A 13574-nucleotide genomic window follows, 5' to 3' on the forward strand; every position below is an offset into this window, starting at 1 on the left:
CTGCCAATGGGAAATCCCTTTGACAACCGTGGAGTCGGTAGATCGTGCTGGCGGGCTACCTCACTCGCCGAAAACACCCGGCGGGGCAGTCGGCAAATCCTGCCCTTCAAATTTCTTTCTGCACTGGGGAGCTGGAGTCCGAAATCGGGCTGCCATTTAGAAAGGGTCCCCGATCTCTAAGTGAGCTTGTGCAACCCACACCCATAGGCAATGTCACCCCCCACATACATAGGCACAACCCCACACCCCCTCAAGTGAGGATACCCTGCTATGGGTCCCTGGGCCCCCCTCTTCAGTCCCCACGATGCCCCCTTACAGGCATCCCCCATCCAGGAGCCCCATCATCACCCCCCCCCCCGCCTCCCAGCATCCCAGATGCCCCAATGTACCTGCCATGCACTCCCCCGCCCACCCGTCAAAACCCCTTCCACCCTCCTTTTTTATGGGTCTGCCCCCTTTGAGCCCTGACCCTTGGCAGTGCCATCTGGGCACCCTTGAACTGCTCCTGCCAGCTTGGAAGTGCCACCTGGGCATCATGGCAGTGTCTGATTTCTAAGGTGGCAGATAGGCAGTGCCAAGGTGCTTGCATTCCAGGGGTAGGGCCAGGAAGCCGCCCTGCACCAAGCCGCCCTGGCCATCCAGGTACCTCCGATGACTTGGGAGAGCCCACTGGTGCCGTTCCATCTGGTCCATGTTTGTGTTGAATGGCGCCCAGCTACAGCCTCAATGGGGAGGCTGGTAGATCCCTGGAGGCCGGTAGATCCCGGGTAAGCTTGCCTCAATAGATTTAAATCCCCTTTTGGGCACTATTCTGATTGCGACACCTCAAGGTACTTGGGTATATCCGGCAAGGCGTGAAGGCCTTTCCCGCAATCTACCAGCCGCACTGCGCTCTCGCTTGAGCCCAATGCAGCTGGTAGTTCATGCCCCGTATGGTTTCAAGAAGCAGTTAGATATAGCACTTGGGGCGAAGGGGATCAAATCAATCTGTTGAGTTGGATGACCAGCTATGATCATAATGAATGACAGAGCAGGCTCGACAGGCCAAATGGCCGCCTTCTGCTCCTAATTTCCATGTTTCTAATGAATGGGAATCTGTGCCCATTGTGGGCGGGATCCAGATCACAATGTCTCGCGAGATCCCATTAGATCTTGCGCGAAGTGATGAGCCAGGTGTCCATCGTATCCTGAGTCGGGCGTGGCGAGGCCATTAGATTTTGCCAGATATCTCCTTCCCTTTTGGCGTGATCTTTACATGGTTATGTACATAAGGGGTTAATGGCATTAACGTATTGAGGATTCGTGGTCGGCGCTTGAAGTTCCTCTGCCGAATCTATTATTCCGAAAAAGTATGTGTTCTCCCAGGAGTGGAAAAATTCCTGGTCGGAAAAATTTTCTTTGGGTGTTTGGATTTCCATTGTATCCACTATGCGAACCTTGAAGTTTGCATGTTTCTGTGTTGGAGAGTGATATTTTGCTGTTGACTTACACTGGGAGGCAAAATTATTCATTTGTAGTACTTTAAACATTTTTTCCCTTGTGCAGGACATTTCCCTTTTAAGTGGGTGTTGCCACAGCGGTAGCATGTCATGACGTTTGTGACATCATGCAAAGGAAGCGATTCGCTCCTCTGGCTGAGTTTAGTATTTTGCCTAGTGCGCATGCGCAGCTTCTTGTGCATGCGCAGAACGGGATCTCGCCGGGTCGCGTCTCTCTTGACTGTGCGCATGCACGTACATATTTGAATTGGAGTTGGCGGCCAGAAGAAGATGCCTGTGAGGAGAGGACACCATTTTGACTTCTTCCACCTCGTGGAGGAATTTCTCCGTTTTTTTTCCTGAAGAAATTCAAGGTACTTTTGTTCTTACGCTGTGCACTTTGCTGTGGTGGTTTTTAAGAGTGTGATCATTTTGGTGCATAAATGATTCCCTGAAGTGTTCATTGGAGAGTCCATAGGTCAATTGATCTCTGATGATGGAATCTGTTAAATCAGCATAGTTACAGCCTTGTGCTATTAATCTGAGATCTGTGATAAAATTAGAGATTTTCTCGCCGTTTCTCTGGAACCTTTGCGTAGGTTAAATCATTCCAGAATTTCATTAGACTGTGTTTTACAGTGTTTTTCAAATTTTGCGAGTATCACTTGAAATTTAGTTTGGCCTTCATTTTCAACGTAAGTGAAAGAGTTATGTCTACAGCTTGCTGGCTTGCCATGCCAGTAGCAGCACAACCTTTCTCTCGTCAGAGGCTGTGTTTAAGAGGCTGCCATGTATATTTGGAACTTCTTCAAACATTGTCCAGTTACTATGTAGTTTTCAGCTGCCGTGGAGCTTACGCATGTTCCAGCGGGTCGATTGGTTATCGAGGATCCAAATGCTGCAAAGTCTTCCACAGTCGAGCGGTCGGTACTTTAATTTCTGTTCTTTTACTTTCTTTTCTCTAACCTGATCTAGCGAGTATTATTCATTTAAAGCCAGCCTGGTACCATCTTTTGTTACCTTACTGTAGTGTGTTGGTAGCACTACTGTGTGTAACATGCGTTACTCAATCCAATTGCTGCAGGGGCTTTCTGCACCTTGATGAAGAAGGCTCAAAGTCATCCAGAGGTATTGAAAGGTTTATTGAGTAACAGAATTTAACGTCTGATATCTCCTTCTCTCTATCACTCTATCTCCCTCTCTCTATCTCTCACTTTCTCAACCTCTCTCTACCTCCCTCTGCTTCTCTACCCGCTAGCTCCCTACCTTTCTCTGTATCCCATCCCCATATCCCATGCCCAGGGCCAAATTCTATTCCTGAAGGGGGCAATTTGGCATCTTTAGATATTAGATATTATACTGCAAACAGTTTGAAAAACTCTAGTTCCATTATTTACTGGCAGAGTTCAAACCTTCAGTTCTGAATATGGGAAACAAGCTGCCAATTGGAAACTATACTACAAGGACACAATGTGTCTGTGGGGGCCTGATTCCAGGCAGACTCTCCTCAGGTGTTAAAACTCGAGCACTATATAACAATGTCAGACCATTTTCTCTGAATCCAGTGTGTCTGCTTGAAAAAAAAGGGATAGCATCTACACATCGAGAGATACCATTAAACAGCAGGGAGGAAGGTGATTGACAGTATCCACACATCGAGAGATACCATTAAACAGCAGGGAGGAAGGTGATTGACAGTATCCACACATCGAGAGATACCATTAAACAGCAGGGAGGAAGGTGATTGACAGCACCCACACACCGAGAGATACCATTAAACAGCAGGGAGGAAGGTGATTGACAGCATCCACACACCGAGAGATACCATTAAACAGCAGGAAGGAAGGTGATTGACAGACCATCCATACTGTTATGGGCCAGGGTTTAGAGAACCCCAAAGTGTATCATGGAGTTCACCTGACCCAGAACTTTTAATAGATTGTGGTATGGGGAACACACGGCCCACTCCACAGGTGTGGTACAGCAGAAATGGAAAAGTATTTTTAAAATCAAAACAACGTTTATTCTATGAACTCAAGTTAACTTTTTAAACCGTAAAGTGAACATCTTAGCAACCATCAATTCAAATACAACCCCCAAAGAATAGAACACTAAATAATCCTTAAGCTGTCCTTTTAACATCTAGAAGACTTTAAAAAAATTTAAACAGAGGCACATCAGGTTTAAGTCACTACTGAGAGCAGTTATTAGTTTTAAATCACAAAAGGATCGATTTACAGTCTTTAGATAACAGAGAGAGAGAGACTCGTACACCTTCTGGCTGTGACTGCAGCTATCCAGCTCATACTAAACTAAACACACCCTGCAGCAAACAACCTAAAACAAAAGTAAAAAAGCAGAGACAGCCCAGCTCCACCCACACTGTGACATCACTGATAAACACCCATTTCTTAAAGGTACATTTCTTAAACACCCATGTCCTAAAGGTACTCCCACCTCTCCCCAAGAAAAAATATATAAACCATCAACTTCAAGATGGTTTCATTTTTCACCTTTTCATTATCCTTTAAGAAATGCACACAGTAAATATAATTTTTTGTTTAAAAAAAATGACACACGCAAACAGGTACAATAATATAGTCCATTTAGCTTTTCATTCTTCCTCCAACTGAAATCCTTCTTGATTGACAGTCTCTTTGAACAAGAAAGTCTCTGCATAATCCGTCCATTTCTCAGATACTTTAGTTCAATCTGATCACAGAGTCCCTTGCAATTCTCCAACACAGGAGCATTGATTATCACAGCTTTCAAGCAGTCAAATGCCTGTTGAAAGTCTGCTGTCCACTGGAATTTATTACGCTTCTTGAGCAAGTCCGTCAGTGGAGCAATCACACGACAAAACGTTTGAACAAATGTTCGATCAAATCCACTCATGCCAAGAAATTACATTATTTCCCTTCGTCTTGAGGGTATTGGAAACTCCTCAATAACTGTTGGTTTCACATCCCATGTGACCATTCGACCCTGTCCGATTGTATGGCCAAGGAAAGTGATTTGGCCTTTTCCAAATTCACTTTTGGCTCGGTTTACCACCAAACCCGCCTCTTGAAGTTGATCGATGTTTTAAATGTTCTTTCCATGTCTGGCCGAAAATTACCAGATCGTCGATGTATTTTAATGTAAATTGGGTAATCCTGAAACAACTTTGTTAGTTAACCATTGAAATGTGGCTGGGGCATTTTTCATGCCAAATGGCATAACTTTGAATTGGTATATACCATCTGGAGTCACAAAAGCTGAGATCTCCTTCGCCCTTTCTGATAAAGAGTGACATAGATAACCTGCAGAGCTGGGCTGAGAGGTGGCAAATGGAGTTTAATGTGGAGAATTGTGAGGTGATTCACTTTGGAAAGAATAACAGGAATGCGGAATATTTGGCTAATGGTAAAATTCTTGGTAGTGTGGATGAGCAGAGGGATCTCGGTGTCCATGTACATAGATCCCTGAAAGTTGCCACCCAGGTTGATAGGGTTGTGAAGAAGGCCTATGGTGTGTTGGCCTTTATTGGTAGAGGGATTGAGTTCCGGAGCCATGAGGTCATGTTGCAGTTGTACAAAACTCTAGTACGGCCGCATTTGGAGTATTGCGTACAGTTCTGGTCGCCTCATTACAGGAAGGACGTGGAAGCTTTGGAACGGGTGCAGAGGAGATTTACCAGGATGTTGCCTGGTATGGAGGGAAAATCTTATGAGGAAAGGCTGATGGACTTGAGGTTGTTTTCGTTAGAGAGAAGAAGGTTAAGAGGTGACTTAATAGAGGCATACAAAATGATAAGAGGGTTAGATAGGGTGGACAGCGAGAGCCTTCTCCCGCGGATGGAGGTGGCTAGCACGAGGGGACATAGCCTTAAATTGAGGGGTAATAGATATAGGACAGAGGTCAGAGGTGGGTTTTTTACGCAAAGAGTGGTGAGGCCGTGGAATGCCCTACCTGCAACAGTAGTGAACTCGCCAACATTGAGGGCATTTAAAAGTTTATTGGATAAGCATATGGATGATAAGGGCATAGTGTAAGTTAGATGGCCTTTAGTTTTTTTTCCATGTCGGTGCAACATCGAGGGCCGAAGGGCCTGTACTGCGCTGTATCGTTCTATGTTCTATGTTCTATGTTCTAAAGGTACCTGCCAGTAACCTTTAAGTAAATCCAATTTGGAAATAAATGCTGATTGTCCCACTTTCCCAATGCAATCCTCCAAACGTGGGCTAGGATAAGAGTCCATTCTTGTAACTGCATTAACCTTTCCATAGTCCACACATAACTAAAAATATCCGCTTCATCCTCCACCTGTTCTTGTTCTTTTTTCAACCATCTGATCAAAAATCATTTCTAATAATTGAACTTCAACTTCATCTTCACTCTTTGATTTCTCCTCTTGTCTTAACCTGTGACTTTGCATTTAAAAGTTTATTGGATAAGCATATGGATGATAAGGGCATAGTGTAGGTTAGATGGCCTTTAGTTTTTTTTTCCATGTCGGTGCAACATCGAGGGCCGAAGGGCCTGTACTGTGCTGTATCATTCTATGTTCTACGTTCTATGTTCTACACAATACGGAAAAATCCCAGGATATTCGTCCTTCAACACTTCAGTTGTCTGATTTTCCACTGGCTTATCAACCACAGTAGGCATCACTCCCACTTGGGATCCAGCGATATCATTACCCAAGATAAACTGTATTCCTGGACATTCTCTATTACTCCTACTACCACTTCACCAGCTCCACCCACACTCTGACATCACTGATTCCATTTCTTAAAGGTACATTTCTTAAACACCCATTTCTTAAAGGTACTTTCACGTAACAATACATCGAGAGATACCATTAAACAGCAGGGAGGAAGGTGATTGACAGCATCCACACACCAAGAGATATCATTAAACAGCAGGGAGGAAGGTCATTGGTAGCTACATTGATATCAGATCACGGACATAAATAATCACAAGACAACATACATGCCTTTGTAGTGATTGGATTGTTTAATTAAGTATGCAAACATTTGATGTGATTGGTTAATTATTCTCCTACACAATGCATGATGTAACCTAAATCGCTAGTCAAGATTGAACATACATAACATAGAACATACAGTGCAGAAGGAGGCCAGTCGGCCCATCAAGTCTGCAATTACCCACTTATGCCCTCACTTTCACCATATCCACATAACCCAATATCCCCTCCTAACTTTTTTGGTCACTAAGGGCAATTTATCATGTCCAATCCACCTAACCTACACGTCTTTGGACTGTGGGAGGAAACCGGAGCACCCGGAGGAAACCCACGCAGACACTGGAAGAACGTGCAGACTCCACACAGACAGTGACCCAGCGGGGAATCGAACCTGGGACCCTGGTGCTGTGAAGCCACAGTGCTATCCACTTGTGCTACCGTGCTGCCCACAAAACTAGCAAAAAAAGATTGATATGTGCTAATTTCTTGTAACCGAATCTCACAATATATCTGTGCCTGAAGATTGGAGGGTAGTAAATGTTGTGCTCTTGTTTAAGAAGGGCTGTAGGGATAAGCCCAGTAACAGACCGGTAAGCCTTCTGTAGTGGATAAGTTGTTCAAAGGTATTCTGAGAGACAGGATCTACAGGCATTTAGAGAGGCAAGGACTGATGAGGGAAATTCTGAGTTTTTTGGAGTGGTAACCAAGAAGGTAGATGAGGGCAGTGTAGTCGACGTTATCTACATGGACTTTAGCAAGGCCTTTGACAAGGTACTGCATGGTAGGTTGTTGCAAAAGGTTAAATCTCACAGAATCCAGGATGAGGTACCCAATTGGATACAAAATTGGTTTGAAGACTGAAGCGAAATGGTGGTTATGGAGGGTTGTTTTTTAAACTGGACCAGCGGTGTGCCTCGGATCGGTGCTGGGTCCACTGTTATTTGTTATATGTATTAATGATTTGGATGAGAATGTAGGAGGCTTGGTTAGTAAATTTGCAGATGACACCAAGATTGGTGGCATAGTGGACAGTGAAGAAGGTTATATAAGATTGCAACAGGATCTTGACCAAGTCGGCCAGTGGGTCAATGAATGGCAGATTAATTTGGATAAATGTGAGGTGATGCATTTTGGTAGATCAAATCAGGGCAGGGCCTACTCAGTTAATGGTAGGGAGTTGGGAGAGTTACAGAACAAAAACATCTAGGGGTACAGGTTCATAGCTCCTTGAAAGTGGAGATGCAGGTGGACAGGATGGTGAAGAAGATATTCAACATGCAAGGTTTTATTGGTCAGAATATTGAATACAGGAGTTGGGACGTCTTGTTGAAGTTGTACAAGACTTTGGTAAGACCACACATGGAATAGTGTGTCACTTCTGGTCACCCTATTATAGAAAGGATATTATTAAACTAGAAGTGCAGAAGAGATTTACAAAGGTGCTACCAGGACTTGATGCTCTGAGTTACAATGAAATGAAAATCGCTTATTGTCACGAATAGGCTTCAATGAAGTTACTGTGAAAAGCCCCTAGTCGCCACATTCCGGCGCCTGTCCGGGGAGGCTGGAACGGGAATCGAACTGTGCTGCTGGCCTGCTTGGTCTGCTTTAAAAGCCAGCGATTTAGCCTGGTGAGCTAAACCAGCCCCTGAAGAAGAAGTTGGATAGGCTTGGACTTTTTTCCCTGGAGTGTAGGAGGCCTAGGGGTGATCTTCTAAAGATCTATATAATAATGAGGAGCATAGATAAGGTAGATAGTCAACATCTTTTCCCAGAGGTAGAGGAGTCTAGAACAAGAGGGCATAGGATTAAGGTGAGAGGGGAGAGATACAAAAGAGACCAGAGGGGAAATTTCTTTACACAAGAGGGTAGTGAGCATCTGGAATGAGCTGCGAGAGGCAGTGGTACAATTTTGTCCTTTAAAAAGCAGTTAGACAGTTACATGGGCAGGGTGGGTATAACGGGATATGGGCCAAATACAGGCTAGTGGGACTAGCTTAGTGATAGAAACTGGGCGGCATGGACAAGCTGGGCTGAAGGGCATGTTTCCATGCTGCAAACATCTATGACTCTATGGCACTCTGAAAAGGACCTGTTTCTTCCCACTCTCTGCTTCCTGTCTGCCAACCAGTTCTCTATCTACGTCAATACATTACCACCAATACCATGAGCTTTAATTTTGTTCACTAATCTCTTGTGTGGCATCATGTCAAAAGCCTTTTGAAAGTCCAGATACACAACATCCACTGGTTCACCCTTGTCCACTCTACTGGTCATATCTTGAAAAAATTCCAGAAGATTTGTCAAGCATGATTTTCCTTTAGCGAATCCATGCTGACTTAGACTGATCCTGTCCCCGCTTTCCAAATGCTCAGTTATTTCATCCTTAATAATTGACTCCAGCATTTTCTCCAGCACCGATGTCAGACTAACCGATCTTTAATTCCCTGTTTTCTCTCTCCTTGCTTTTTTAAAAAGTAAGGATTACATTAGCTACCCTCCAATCCATTGGAACTCTTCCAGAGTCTATAGAATGCTGGAAACTGATCACCAATGTGTCCATGATTTCTAAGGACACTTCCTTAAGTACTCTCGGATGCAGAGCATCAATCAGGCTCTGGGGACGTATTGGGTTTTGATCCCATCAATTTCCCCAATACAGTTTCCTGACTAATAAGTATTTCCTTCAGTTCCTCGTTCATGTGAGACCCTCTGACCCCTAGTATTTCCAGAAGGTTACTTGTGCCCTCTTTAGTGAAGATAGATCCAAAGTACTTGTTCAGCTGGCCTGTCATCTCTTTGTTGCCCTTTATGAATTTATCTGATTCTAACATTTGCCTTCACCAGTCTTTTTCTCCAAGCTTCTTCGAGTATTCTATTTTCCCTTTCTGAATTAAACTCTTTGTCTTCCTCTGCTGAATTTAAAATTTCTCCTCGTCCTCAGGCTTGCTGGCCAATTTATATGCCTCCTCTTTGGCTTTAACACTATCCCTGATTACCCTCATTAGCCATGGTTGAGCCACCTTACTCGGCTTACTCTTGAGCCAGAGAGGGATGTACAATTGTTGAAGTTCATCCATGTGTTCTTTAAATGTCTGTAATTGCCTATCCACCGTCAACCCCTTGAGTATCTTTTGCCACCTTATCCTAGCCAATGTCTCACACCATCAAAGTTATCTTTCTTTAAGATCAGGTCACTAGTCTCAGACTTAATTGCATCATTCTCTATCTTAATGAAGAATGTTACCATGTTATGGTCACTCTTCCCAAAAGGATCTTGCACCACAACGTTGCTAATTAATCCACTTTCATTGCACAACATCCAGACTAGGATTGCCTGCTCTCTAGTTGGTTCCTCGACATATTAGTTCCTGATACTGCTTTCATTCCTGGAGGCTCCGCTTAATTCCCATCTCTCTCCTCTTTCTCCCACACCCCATCACCATTGCAAGCAATCCTTCATGACATCCTCCCTCTCTCAATGCAATTCATCATCTCAATCTGAATCTGTCTCTCCCTTTTTTCATTCCCCTTTCTTATGAAATTTTAACACCACTCACTATGCTCATTATGCTCTTAACACTTATATCTTGATACTCTTTTGCTCTCCCTCACCAGCTCTGCCCATCGCCTGTCTGTCTGCTCTATTAACATACTATCACACCCACTTGGAGAAACAATACAAACTCACCCATCAAAGAGATCATAAGTGGAGCCGTTGCCAAGAATTTTGGATGTGCTGGCATAGCAACGTTCCAAAAATAGGTGGAATCTGTCAAAGGAAAGAGAAGATATTTCATGTTTCAAACAAAGCAGCGGTCCCAGGAAACAGCAAACACAGCCTCAACCAGAACAAAACACAACCTCACCCAAAACAAAACACAACCTCACCCAGAACAAAACACAACCTCACCCAGAACAAAACACAACCTCACCCAGAACAAAACACAACCTCACCCTGAACAAAACACAACCTCACCCTGAACAAAACACAACCTCACCCTGAACAAAACACAACCTCACCCAGAACAAAACACAACCTCACCCAGAACAAAACACAGCCTCACCCAGAACAAAACACAACCTCACCCTGAACAAAACACAACCTTACCCAGAACAAAACACAACCTCACCCTGAACAAAACACAACCTCACCCAGAACAAAACACAACCTCACCCAGAACAAAACACAACCTCACCCTAGAGGCATACAAAATGATCAGAGGGTTAGATAGGGTGGACAGCGAGAGCCTTCTCCCGCGGATGGGGGTGGCTAGCACGAGGGGACATAGCCTTAAATTGAGGGGTAATAGATATAGGACAGAGGTCAGAGGTGGGTTTTTTACGCAAAGAGTGGTGAGGCCGTGGAATGCCCTACCTGCAACAGTAGTGAACTCGCCAACATTGAGGGCATTTAAAAGTTTATTGGATAAGCATATGGATGATAAGGGCATAGTGTAGGTTAGATGGCCTTTAGTTTTTTTTTCCATGTCGGTGCAACATCGAGGGCCGAAGGGCCTGTACTGCGCTGTATCGTTCTATGTTCTATGTTCTATGAACAAAACACAACCTCACCCTGAACAAAACACAGGGCGGAATTCTCCGCTCCCACGCCGGGTGGGAGAATCGCTGGAGGTCCGCTCTCGCACTTCCCGCGATTCTCCCACCCCCCCCAAAATGTCGTGTCGCGTTTGCGACACGCCGCTTGGAGAATCGTGGGCCGCCGTTTTTTACAGATGGGCCGAGCGGCCTGCCGTTCGCGACCGTTTCACAACGGCGGCAACCATACCTGGTCGCTGCCGTTGTGAACGTTTGGGGCTTGTGGGGGGCCTAGAGGGGACTGAGCACCACGACCGTGCTCGGGAGGGGACAGGCCCACGATCGGTGCCCACCGACAGTGGGAGAATAGGGGGCCAGGAGAGGCATCCGATGCCATCGTGAACCTCTCTGGGTTTCACGACGGCATCACGCCTTTGGGAGAATTCTGCCCATGATCTCACCCTGAACAAAACTTAATCTCACCCTGAACAAAACACAACCTCACCCTGAACAAAACACAACCTCACTTTGAAGAAAACACATTCTCACCCTGGACAAAACACAACCTCATCCTGAACAAAACACAACCTCACCCTGAACAAAACACAACCTCACCCTGAACAAAACACAACCTCACCCAGAACAAAACACAACCTCACCCTGAACAAAACACAACCTCACCCAGAACAAAACACAACCTCACCCTAAACAAAACACAGCCTCACCCAGAACAAAACACAACCTCACCCAGAACAAAACACAACCTCACCCTGAACAAAACACAACCTCACCCAGAACAAAACACAACCTCACCCTAGACAAAACACAACCTCACCCTGAACAAAACACAACCTCATCCTGAACAAAACACAGCCTCACCCTGAACAAAACACAACCTCACCCTGAACAAAACACATTCTCACCCTGGACAAAACACAACCTCATCCTGAACAAAACACAACCTCACCCTGAACAAAACACAACCTCACCCTGAACAAAACACAACCTCACCCTGAACAAAACACAACCTCACCCAGAACAAAACACAACCTCACCCTGAACAAAACACAACCTCACCCAGAACAAAACACAACCTCACCCTGAACAAAACACAGCCTCACCCAGAACAAAACACAACCTCACCCAGAACAAAACACAACCTCACCCTGAACAAAACACAACCTCACCCAGAACAAAACACAACCTCACCCTAGACAAAACACAACCTCACCCTGGACAAAACACAACCTCACCCTGAGCAAAACACGTTGTCACCCTGAACAAAGCACAACCTCACCCTGAACAAAACACAACCTCACCCTGAACAAAACACAACCTCACCCTGAACAAAACACATCCTCACCCTGAACAAAACACAACCTCACCCTGAACAAAACACAACCTCACCCTGAACAAAACACAACCTCACCCTGAACAAAACATAACCTCACCCTGAACAAAACACAACCTCACCCTGAACAAAACACATTCTCACCCTGGACAAAACACAACCTCATCCTGAACAAAACACAACCTCACCCTGAACAAAACACAACCTCACCCTGAACAAAACACAACCTCACCCTGAACAAAACACAACCTCACCCAGAACAAAACACAACCTCACCCTGAACAAAACACAACCTCACCCAGAACAAAACACAACCTCACCCTAAACAAAACACAGCCTCACCCAGAACAAAACACAACCTCACCCAGAACAAAACACAACCTCACCCTGAACAAAACACAACCTCACCCAGAACAAAACACAACCTCACCCTAGACAAAACACAACCTCACCCTGAACAAAACACAACCTCATCCTGAACAAAACACAACCTCACCCTGAACAAAACACAACCTCACCCTGAACAAAACACATTCTCACCCTGGACAAAACACAACCTCATCCTGAACAAAACACAACCTCACCCTGAACAAAACACAACCTCACCCTGAACAAAACACAACCTCACCCTGAACAAAACACAACCTCACCCAGAACAAAACACAACCTCACCCTGAACAAAACACAACCTCACCCAGAACAAAACACAACCTCACCCTGAACAAAACACAGCCTCACCCAGAACAAAACACAACCTCACCCAGAACAAAACACAACCTCACCCTGAACAAAACACAACCTCACCCAGAACAAAACACAACCTCACCCTAGACAAAACACAACCTCACCCTGGACAAAACACAACCTCACCCTGAGCAAAACACGTTGTCACCCTGAACAAAGCACAACCTCACCCTGAACAAAACACAACCTCACCCTGAACAAAACACAACCTCACCCTGAACAAAACACATCCTCACCCTGAACAAAACACAACCTCACCCTGAACAAAACACAACCTCACCCTGAACAAAACACAACCTCACCCTGAACAAAACATAACCTCACCCTGAACAAAATACAACCTCACCCTGAACAAAACACAACCTCATCCTGAACAAAAGTTTAAGGGACGTTGTGTTTTGTTCAGGGTGAGGTTGTGTTGTGTTCACAAACCCTTTTACGCAGAGGGTGGTGGGTGCCTGGAACGCTTTGCCAGCGGAGGTGATAGAGGCGG

General features: G+C 45.0%; 1 protein-coding gene across 1 annotated transcript in view; it reads right to left on the bottom strand.

Moving 5' to 3' along the window:
- Window positions 1-1259: 1259 nt before the first annotated feature.
- Window positions 1260-13574, bottom strand: part of LOC119970917 (zona pellucida-like domain-containing protein 1) — a 38292-nt gene continuing 25977 nt past the window's right edge. Inside the window, exons 7-9 of the mRNA XM_038806026.1 lie at window positions 10139-10219; window positions 1869-2067; window positions 1260-1490 (exon numbers count right to left, since the gene is read on the bottom strand). Of these exons, the coding sequence (XP_038661954.1) occupies window positions 1260-1490; window positions 1869-2067; window positions 10139-10219 (511 nt within the window). The remainder of the gene's footprint in view (window positions 1491-1868; window positions 2068-10138; window positions 10220-13574) is intronic.

Source organism: Scyliorhinus canicula, chromosome 9 (genome assembly GCF_902713615.1).
Source record: "Scyliorhinus canicula chromosome 9, sScyCan1.1, whole genome shotgun sequence".
NCBI classification, from domain to species: domain Eukaryota; kingdom Metazoa; phylum Chordata; class Chondrichthyes; order Carcharhiniformes; family Scyliorhinidae; genus Scyliorhinus; species Scyliorhinus canicula.